The sequence below is a fragment of the Ascaphus truei genome, chromosome 19 (genome assembly GCF_040206685.1).
Source record: "Ascaphus truei isolate aAscTru1 chromosome 19, aAscTru1.hap1, whole genome shotgun sequence".
NCBI lineage: Eukaryota > Metazoa > Chordata > Amphibia > Anura > Ascaphidae > Ascaphus > Ascaphus truei.
Window position 1 is genome coordinate 12,259,363 of NC_134501.1, and position 11,115 is coordinate 12,270,477.

The 11,115-nt window shown below is 47.3% G+C and overlaps 1 protein-coding gene across 1 annotated transcript; it reads left to right on the forward strand.

Annotated features, from left to right (window-relative positions):
• The first annotated feature begins 456 nt into the window (after positions 1-456).
• Positions 457-4,746, forward strand: EXOSC6 (exosome component 6). Its single transcript, XM_075576597.1, has 2 exons — positions 457-1,195; positions 4,416-4,746. Exons 1-2 carry the CDS (start codon positions 539-541, stop codon positions 4,575-4,577), a joined length of 819 nt encoding a protein of 272 aa, XP_075432712.1. The 5' UTR covers positions 457-538; the 3' UTR covers positions 4,578-4,746.
• Positions 4,747-11,115: the final 6,369 nt, after the last annotated feature.

Sequence of the window (11,115 nt, forward strand, 5' to 3'; positions counted from 1 at the left end):
ATCATGGTTAAGATCCACTCTCAAATGATCCTTCCCATGCAATAAGCGCAAAGCGTGTACAAGGTAGTCCTCGCTATCCAACGTTTCACTTTACAACGAATGGCATATCCAACGCTTTACAATGCAACCCTAAGGTCCGTTTTTCGACGCCGGAATGCGTTATCCAGCGCCCACCGCCACTGATTAACATGGGGCTCACTTTACAACGGTTTCACTATCCGACGCTACTTCCAGAATGGATTCCGTTTTATGACCGAGGACCGACTGTACACAAGTTGCCAACTAAAGATTTGCAAAGTAATTCCGGACACACGCTGACCAGTTCCAAGCCATGGCTGTGCTAGTGAGGCCTGGGTGCTTTCCCCTTCCTGGTGGTTAGAGGGCGCTCTTCGCCTTTTATCCTTTCATTTTCCCTGGCGACGCTCTGGCAGCACATACTCTCGCTTGTACATTGCCGTCGCTCCCACAATTACGCTCTACTCCGGAAGTTGCGGGCCCCCCCCCACAGTCTTGTCAGCGGGGCTCGCGTGACTGGGCCATGCCGGGCGACAACCGCCGTATCCGGGGACCGGACGTGTCCCAGTCCCCGCTGCTTTATGTGTCTAAGGAACCGGGTAACAAAGAGGCAGAGGCGAGGAGGGCTGGGCGCGGGCAGGCCGAGCCCCGCGCGGTGTTTGTGAAGGCCGGCCTCCTCAGCCAGGCCAAAGGCTCCGCTTACCTGGAGGCCGGAGCCGGCGGCACCAAGGTGCTATGCGCGGTGTACGGGCCCCGCCAGCGAGTGGCGGGCGGGGAGCAGCGTGCGGAGCCCCGGGGCCGCCTGCTATGTGAGCTCCGCTGGGCTCCCTTCTCCCGCCGCGGGGCCTGGGCCGCCGCCCCCGCCGGGCTGACCCCCCGCCAGGCCGGCCTAGTCATGCAGGAGAGCCTGGAACCCGCCGTGCGGCTGGAGCGCTACCCGCGGGCCGAGGTGGCGGTGTGGGCCCTGGTGCTGGAGGACCGGGGCTCGGCGCTAGCCGCCGCCGTGTCTTGCGCTTCGCTGGCGCTGGCGGACGCCGGGGTGGAGATGTTTGACCTGGCGGTGGGGTGCGGGCTGAGCAGGGGAGGCGGGGGGGAGCTGCTGCTGGACCCGGAGGACACGGAAGAGGAGGCGGGCAGCGGGGGGACCATGAGCCTGAGCCTGCTGCCGGCACTCAACCAGGTGGGGGGCTGTGTGTGTGTATGTACCAGCCTGTAATTATTGTGTGGGACTATTTAATACAAGTGTTCAGCTTCATTTAACCGGCAGCCGGATCAATAAGACTTACCATGTTATCAAATATGCCACCCTAGTGTGCCAACCCCTTACCAGAACCCTAATAATCTGGTAGGACATCATTGCAGGCTAAGTAATTGAGAGGGAGGAGGTTATAAAGCTGACTGATATGTAATATATATATATATTACATATCTGTCTAAGACATGCAAATGAACATACAGTAATATTTACAGTTGCTTTATGCTTTACTGTGGAGGGTTTTTGTCACTTTTTTTTACCCACCATAACCTTAATAGTAGTGGTTACCTAGTCTAGTCTCAAACCTGCTTTGCCATTAAGACCAACCTCACACTGATGATACCCATCAAGGTTGAAACATTTCTGTGAGTGGGTTTAATGGCTTTGCATCTCATCCCAGCCTCTGTTTAAAAGCTGTGTTTAAAACAGCATGCATTGGCTTGAGGATTGGCTTGTGAAATACGAGCTTGAGACAAAAGGTGGCATTGAGTGCTCATTTGCATGTCATTTCCCAGAATCCCTTGCTGCAGTGGAAGCGCTGTATGCTGGGTGACAATGGGGAAAGACAGAGTTGCAGACCTGTCTAAGACATGCAAATGAACATACAGTAATATTTAAAGTTGCTATAATATATATATATATATATATATATATATATATATTGTGTGCAGATGTTATCATCTTCATGTGGACACCTGACACTTCACAGTACACGTGAATGAGATCTGTGAGGTTTTCAATGCCCTGCACATATATTGAATATGACCAAAAAAAAGGCACAAAGAGAAAAACACAATAAGTCATAATTCATTAAAATATTTATAAAAATGACTAAATGACACTTAATAAAATTGGATCATATAGATTCAATCATCCGCACATGAAAATACGAGGCACGAAAATGGGGTTCCACAACACACGGATCTTAGTTGGAATATAGTCTGGTTCTCTCTGCTAGATCTTACAGCTGTGGATGTAGTTGGAGTCCGCGTCCTCGTGCAAACAGGGATGGTAGTAGCTTCCGAGCGTATGTCGTCACGCCTCCTCGTTGCTACGTAATGACTTCACCTCTACACGTTTTGCGTCGTATGACGCTTCAGGGGGCTGGTCTTACTGATCCTATGGCCGGTTTAAATAGCACAATGGATAATTCCTGTAGCCAATAGGGATCTTAGTTACAGGAAGGCTTTCTAGATCTAGCAGTGAAAATCGGACTATATTCCAACTTAGATCGGTGTGTAGTTTGTGGGACCCCATTTTCGTGCCTTGTTTTTTCATGTGAGGATGATTGGATCGACATGATCCCATTTTATTATGTGTCATTTGTATAAATATTTGAATGAATTATGACTTACTGTGTTTTTCTCTCTCTGCGCCCTTTTTTGTCATATGTTCCGGTCTAACCCCGCCGATCACAGAAGAATAGGAGCAGCAGAGGTATAATCGTTTATCTTGGAAATTAAGGGAACCTTTTTTGGGACTGCACACACTTTGCTCTTTATTGTGGACATATATTGAATAGTATATGGTGAACCACTACTTTATTTGTTCAAGTACAGTGAGTGCAAAAAGAGTACACAACAAGACAGGGGTGCCCAATGCTACATCTAATTGACAAAACATATAAAGTAATAATTATAAAGTTTAAATACTTCAATAATAATATTTACTTGGTTATTTAGTTAAACCCTTTGGCCAATGGGTAAGTCCGCATACCACGTCAAGGTATAATCAAAATCAATGCAGGTCCTACACTACACTGTGAACCCTTCCCTTTACCTCTGTATGAGGGGAAAGAACCATAGTAGATACTGTTCTTTGCAGCAAAGTGAAAAGACCTCCCAAGCTAAATATATACGCACAAACGTACTAAAAGGTACCCTGACTTGTGATGACTATACTCTACCAGGACTGATATAGCTGCTAGAACACTTTACTGTGGATATTTGACAGCAAGAATGAAGATTAACTGTTTAAGCAAAGTGTTTTTATTTTTATATCGGCCCTAGTACAACTGGCACTGCTGCTGGAGCTTCAAAGAAGTCTTCACTGTGTGGCATTGAACAGATTAAAAGCAATATCCCACATCTACAATTTCATGTTGATGATACTTCTCCCACCGGAGAAAAGAACGATGCACCGCCGTATGAAGAAATCGCAGCAAAGGCTGAAGTGGTGACTAAAAATAATTTATTGGAGCATAGTGTAGTTCTGGTGGATCCTCTGACGCGTTTCAGCTACAGCAGATCTTTTTTTTTTACCATGTCCGAGGCCTAAGGTTTTAGTTCTTGCACCCAATCAGGCATCATTTCTATGTTTTGGATCACTGTTATTTGGGATGTTGACCCATATACAAAATGAATCTGTAAAATAATGAATACAAGAGCAGGTTAAACAGCTCAGTATGGCGTTCTACCTATCAGAAGCTTTTATGAATGGAGGGCACCAAAAAATATTTTGCTTGGTAATCTTTAATGTACGAGCATTATTTGTTTAGAAGTATGTAGTCAAACTTATTTTGAAGGAAAATTAGAATTCTGCTTACTTTCATGGTGGGAAGCATATTTAAATTAGAAAAAATGTGAATATTCATTTGTCCTGTTTTACAATTACATTAGGCACATGCACTCGCTTTAGTTACGGAGATCCGCTTGTAGGGAATTGAGTTTTCTCTCTTGCTCTATAGCCCCCTGGACTGATGAAACCTTGTCATGAGTTTCATTCCTTCAATTAATGATCTTGCAGAGTTCATAGGGCAGTATTTGGTCTCCGAGAAAACCTAGACACTGGGCTGGGTTTTTATATTCTGAGCCAATAAGAAACCCACGAATATAAAAACATATACCGGAAGTGTGTTCTGCCTCCCTTTTAATGTGTGTATTCTGTACGGTAGTCTCGTTATTTGGCTAAAAAGTCAACGTCAAGTCTGGATTCTGCGCAACAGAATGAGACGCAGGGAAGGTCACCGCCCAAATCTTTTTTTGCACATGACTTATGAGCGGCTTCATTTGTATTGGTAAACGGTCTTGTTGGCTAAATAATGAAATAAAAATTCCTCTCGTGTGTAAAACGAAGATCGTGACATGATGATTTGCACTGCGGTGATCCATTTTTCCCCCCTCTGACGTCTCTTTCCTGCCGGCAGGTTTCGGGACTCCTTTGCAGTGGAGAATGGGAAGGGGAAAGCTCTGTGGAAGCCATCAAAGTGTGCACGGAGGGCTGCCAAAGACTGTATCCTGTGCTGCAGCAGTGTCTTGTGAAAGCGACCAAGAGAAAGATCCCAGCTCCGCAGGCTGAATCTGGTTAAAACTCCCAGCAATAGCTGCATCTTCAAATCGCCGGCAGCTCTCCCAAACTCTGTAGCTGTGTGTAATCTGGAGGACTGAATGGTTAAGGCCTTACAGGGATCCAGCCGCTGCTGGCTGATGTTTTTCTAATGTCCTATTTCATATCAAATACATAATTTTTCTAAGAAACTGAATATCTGTGTTCATGTGGGACACGAAGGGCAGCCTGGTTCTAAGAATACAAACACAGCAAAAGTAGAATCTGTGTAGGTTCACACACATTTATGAAAAGGCATGTGTACCTGGGCTGTTACTACTGATATTTTGGGCCATATATATTAAGCAGAGCTTTTTTTTAATGCACATTCCGGCACTAGAAAGGGGATGGGGAATGAGACTGGGAGGGGGGGAAGACTAACGAGACTGGGAGGGGGGAGAATCAGTGGTGGGATTCAACGTTTTTAGCAACAGAAAGCCGGGGGGGGGGGGGGGGAAGGGTGGTGTGAGAGACCGTACAGCCCTTTTATAGTGAAAAATGAAAAACAACAATATTTGATTGAAATAAATTATTTATTTGCCTTTCGTAAAATATTTACATATTGCTACTTGATTGTCATTGTACTGTTTCTTTTGTCCAGGGCAGAGACAGAGCAGGGAGGGCAGAGAGAATCCTTCTCACTACTCCCCCAGTCCCTCTCGCATCTCCCTCAGATCTCTCCCGCCTCACCTCCTGGCTAGGGTAACCATATTTGTCCCGGCAAAAACTGTGACAAAATGTCGCGCATGCGAAGTAGTTTACTGGTTACTCTTGAGCGATCGGAGCTTGCCGGTCGCGTATGCGCACGAGCAGCAGTCAATTGCTGATCACGGATGTGCAGTTGACAGAGCCCTAAAAACTGTGACTGTCCAGGCTAAACTGGGGCATCAGGTCACCCCACCTGTCTTCTATCTCCCGGTTTTGCCGGATGCAGAGAGAAAAGCAGGGTCTGCCAATTTCTCCAGCCATTAGGTGGTGCTGCACTGCGCTGATAAATGGCGGTGTCCCTGCAGCGAGGCCGCGGTAAATCACCAGCGGAGTCAAAATGTCCCAGACTACCATCAGATCGCTATTTTCCAACTGCAGAGTCTGATCAGAGAAGATCAGAGAAAAGGTCCCCAAATGCTGCACTCAACCTATTAAAGTCTTAAACAAACCTGGTATTGGTGTCTTATTCAGAAGGTAAATATCTACCATAGGCTATATTAGGACCAATAAGAGAGACCGGTCATGATAACTACCTCTAAGGGGGGTAATAAAAAAAAAAGAATCAAATGTGATTAAGATATATACTTGACTCATAATGTGCACATTATTTACAGTGTGTGAATATTAAAACCCCGGTGGTGAGGACCGGACAAACTCGTATAGAAAAAGAATAAAACAGCTGGCTAGGTGCGCTGTTGTACCACACAGGTAGTATGTATATGGTAACCTCAATCTTAGAGTGCTGGTTCAATGTTACCTTTTAGAAACGTCTGTGTATACTAATACTTAGCAGCAGTATATTGATTAAATTGTAGATATCGCTACAGAGTGAATAGCAAACAGTCACAAAACGAAGCCTTGGTATTGGCTTATCTCACAGATACAGATACCATAAGGGAGACTTCTCCAGAAATGTAGCAGCGATATAAATTGCAGCTAAATGACCAGCAGATGTGTTACAGATGCACACCACTCAATGAGTTTATCAACATGGTCTAATCACTTTAGCTTAAATGTAGCCATATACTTCTCTGTAATTCATGAATCTATATATATATATATGTGAAAAAATGTTCTGTATGTTTGTGCCCCCTGTGATTGGCCTGTGGGTTTGTGCGCGCTCATTGGCCGCCGGCCGATCACACCTCGCTGTCATTGATCAGTTAATGTAAAAAAAAAAAATCCGCTGCCCGGTGTGAGAGGGAGGCATGGGAGCAGCATGGTGAGAAAGGTGCCTGCAGCGGGGCCGGCGGTAACTGCTGAGCACCCCCCCCCCCCCCTGCAGTAACCAGGCCAGCCCCGCCACCCCCCCACCTGCAGCATCGGAGCACCGCCAGAACATCGGAGCACCGCCTCCCTCCCCCCCCCCCACAGCCACCGGGCCATCACCGCCACCCCCCCGCATCGGAGCACCGCCTTTAAATGTATTGGGGGGTTGGGGTATTTTATATATGGATTGGGGGGTTGGGGTATTTTATGGATTGGGGTATTTTATGTATTATGGGGTATTTTATTTATGTATTGTGGGGTACTTTAGATATGTATTGGGGGTGGGGTATTTTATGTATTGGGGTATTTTATATATGTATTGGGGGTTGGGGTACTTTATATATGTATTGGGGGGTTGGGGTACCTTATATATGTATTGGGGGGTTGGGGTATTTTAAATATGTATTGGGGGGGGGGGGTTGGGGTATCTTATATGTACTGAGGGGTGCTCCATGGGACTCAGGGGGGACCGGAGCAGTCAACTATGGGGGAATCTGAGCTGTAACGGGGGGGGGGGGGGAAATCGGAGCTGTGAAGGGAGGGGGGAAATCGGAGATGTGAAGGGAGGGGGGAAATCGGAGCTGTGAAGGGGGGGGAAATCGGAGCTGTGAAGGGAGGGGGGAAATCGGAGCTGTGAAGGGGGGGGGAAATCGGAGCTGTGAAGGGGGGGGGAAATCGGAGCTGTGAAGGGAGGGGGGAAATCGGAGCTGTGAAGGGAGGGGGGAAATCGGAGCTGTGAAGGGGGGGGGAATCGGAGCTGTGAAGGGGGGGGAAATCGGAGTTGTGAAGGGGGGGGAAATCAGAGCTGTGAAGGGGGGGAAATCGGAGCTGTGAAGGGGGGGGAATCGGAGCTGTGAAGGGGGGGGAAATCGGAGCTGTGAAGGGGGGGGAAATCGGAGCTGTGAAGGGGGGGGGAATCGGAGCTGTGAAGGGGGGGGAAATCGGAGCTGTGAAGGGGGGGGGAATTGGAGCTGTGAAGGGGGAGGGAAATCGGAGCTGTGAAGGGGGGAAATTGGAGCTGTGAAGGGGGGGGGAATAGGAGCTGTTAAGGGGGGGGAAATCAGAGCTGTGAAGGGGGGGGGAACAGAGCTATCCCGGGCAACGCCAGGTATATCAGCTAGTAGTGTATAAAACTGTCATGCAGGGGAGTCTTAATATTTGGGCAGTGCTTAAAGGTATCACCGCTTCAAATACACTAAGGACAGTGTCCCCAATAATGACAGCGCGATTAAATACCACAAAGTTATTGCAAATGTAACGGATTTTCTGGACTGGCCTGACCCACCCAATCTCATATTGGCCCCTGTGGTCTAACCAGTCCCCATTACAGTGTGATGTCTGGTGGTGCACCTGTTGGCAACAGGACTCCTGAGTCTCCCGCGTGATGGTGTGTGGGGATTTGCCAACCCAGACAGGCAGCTGAGGTAGTGTGCTTGAGTCCTACCTATATCCAGTGCAGCGCCTCCACCTCATCAGGATCCCAGCTTGAGCTTGTGGATGGTCCTGGTGAGGAACTCCTCTGTGGTGCAGCCCCCTGCGTAATCACTCCACACTTACACACGAGGGTCTCTTTTATCAGAGTCATCTTTATTAGTACGGTGGGCCAGCTGCCCTCCACAATGGGTGAATTTAGCCCTCCATTGTTCACCGTACTTCCCTTTGAAAGGTATAGTCCTCCTAATGTAGGGATTCCCTATCCCCGTAGGGATATCTACTCTGCGCCAGGTCCCTGGTCACAGTCTCATTTGTCCTGCAGTGTACCAATTCTGAACTCCTCTAACTATTAACTACTACCTACTTCCTAACTTTTGATCAGTGCTGTGCCTTATGTATCCTCTGGGGGGCTGACACAACTCTGACATCACCAACCAGGGAGTCAGAGCCTGTGACCACTCCCATCCATACATAGGGCACCTCACCAGGGTGTGAGGGCAAACCTCCATGATTACTGCTGGCATGACCATAACTTACCAGGCCTTACTGTCAGCAGGAGAGATGACTGCAGCCATTTTACAGCATGGCTACACAAACATATTGCAGTTCAATGCAGCGCATATATCAGAGTAATCAGCGCATATATCAGAGTAATCAGCGCATATCTCAGAGTAATCAGCGCATATCTCAGAGTAATCAGCGCATATATCAGAGTAATCAGCGCATATATCAGAGTAATCAGCGCATATCTCAGAGTAATCAGCGCATATCTCAGAGTAATCAGCGCATATCTCAGAGTAATCAGCGCATATCTCAGAGTAATCAGCGCATATCTCAGAGTAATCAGCGCATATCTCAGAGTAATCAGCGCATATCTCAGAGTAATCAGCGCATATCTCAGAGTAATCAGCGCACAGCATTACTACTTCTGTTGACCAAAGGCCATATTCCCACTTGCCCTGAATGGCAGCAAAGCTGTTTAAGGTTATAATCAGCAGCCAAGTATTTAGATCGCCATAGATTGAAATCAATAAAACAACCGCTCACTATCCGGTGCATATACCAGGGTACTCATAGCATCGCATCCATCAGTCTTTTACCTGAAGCTGTAATTACCCCGCACTAATTGTGGCAGTTATTTATAATCGGCAGATAGCCACAGACTGAAACAAGCAAAACTGCCAGTGTACTCAGCGCATCGCATCAATTCATCTTTTAACTGGAGCCGTAATCACACTGCCCTAAAGCATTGCAGTGTTGTTGTACTTTAAGCAGCAACCACATTTTCCGATAACCAGGAATTAGAATAGATCATCGCGATATGACGAGTTTCCGGTATGCCAGGCACGTACTCCGTCTGCCCCCGAATCACACGGGTTCGTCCTCTACTGCGCATGCGCTAATTTAATTCCTGCCGTGCGCACTAGGTTCCATCCTTTCCAGCATAGGCGCGGGGATCGGCAGTCTTCTATTGCGCATGCGCTAATTTTATTCCAGCACACGCGAAAATAATCCCGCGCGACTTTCTATTCCTGCGCATTTGCAGAACGGGACACACGCTAATGCGCATGCGCGACTTTCTATTCCCGCACATGTGCAGAACGGACATACGCTACTGCGCACGCGCGAGTTTCTATTCCCGCGCATGCGCAGAACGGGACACATGCTAATGCGCATGCGCGACTTTCTATTCCCGCGCATGGGCAGACATGAACATACCTACTGCGCATGCGCGACTTTCTATTCCCCACGCATGCACAGTACGGGACACACCTAATGCGCATGCGCGGGAATAGAAAGTCGCGCATGCGCAGTAGGTATGTTCCGGTCTGCGCATGCGCGGGAATAGAAAATCGCGCATGCGCATTAGCGTGTGTCCCGTTCTGAGCATGCGCGGGAATAGAAAGTCACGCATGCGCAGTAGCGTATGTCCCGTTCTGCGCATGCGCGGGAATAGAAAGTCACGCATGCGCAGTAGGGTATGTCTTGTTCTGCGAATGCGCAGGAATAGAAAGTCGCGCGGGATTATGGTCGCGTGTGCCTGAATAAAGTTAGCGCATGCGCAATAGAAGACTGCCGACCCCCGCGCCTATGCTGGAAAGGATGGAACCTAGTGCGCACGGCAGGAATTAAATTAGCGCATGCGCAGTAGAGGACGAACCCGTGTGATTCGGGGGCAGACGGAGTACATGCCTGGCATACCGGAAACTCGTCATATCGCAATGGTTATCGGAAAACGTGGTTGCTGCTTAAAGTACAACAACACTGCAATGCTATTTGTGTCCAAGTACAATGCAGCTTCAAGATAGTTTTTAATATATATTGAAACATTGGAAAATCTTTGATAGTGACCCCTTATTATGTAATATTCTCCATAAGCCTCCCCTATTTCCTTACACTAGGGGTAGAAATTATACAGGCGGTTTTGTCCCCCCCAAAAAATCCAATTGTACATGTTCATGTCTTAACTGCATCCATTGTAAATCAGTTATAAAGGGGGGTAGTTTTAGACATCCCAGACTGGGAAAAACATATAAGATAAAATATTTCTATATGTGTGAATCAAATGTTATTGATCTGTTATGGTGTCCCTGTGGTGAATGCTAACCTATTAAGAGATGTATAACAGAACATTAATGTAATATTAGACAAGCTCTGTTGGCCTCTGACATACTCTGATATCTCTCCTCCCCCCCCTTCTCTCCCCCCCCCCTTCTCTCCTCTCCTTTTTATATTCGCAGAACATAAATATTCCATAAACCGTGGAGTCCAAACAGCTCTGTCCAATTATTCATCAGGGCCAGCATGTCTTCATATCAGGCTCAGTACCACTGCTTTTTAGGCACTTCAACCACGGACTATCCCAATTACACATACTTGGTCATTTCCACCTCCCACCTCACAACATATTATAGAGGAATATATGACATATCTGGGCGTTTCATGTATTTGCCACTGTATCACATTAGCACACACAGCATAGAATATCCGTGGGCTTCTGATACCCTGGCTTTTTTAATGTGTATCCCCATATTAACCCCTTGAATGTCAGTGGGGGCACATAAGAGGTTAATGGGGCATCTCTAACATACACCCGAAGATTTCTACCC

Excerpts from the sequence above, each read along its gene's own strand:
- EXOSC6 (XM_075576597.1), top strand. The coding sequence starts at position 539 with ATGCCGGGCGACAACCGCCGTATCCGGGGACCGGACGTGTCCCAGTCC. Across the intron at positions 1,196-4,415 it reads TGCTGCCGGCACTCAACCAG|GTTTCGGGACTCCTTTGCAG; the intron begins GTGGGGGGCTGT and ends TCCTGCCGGCAG.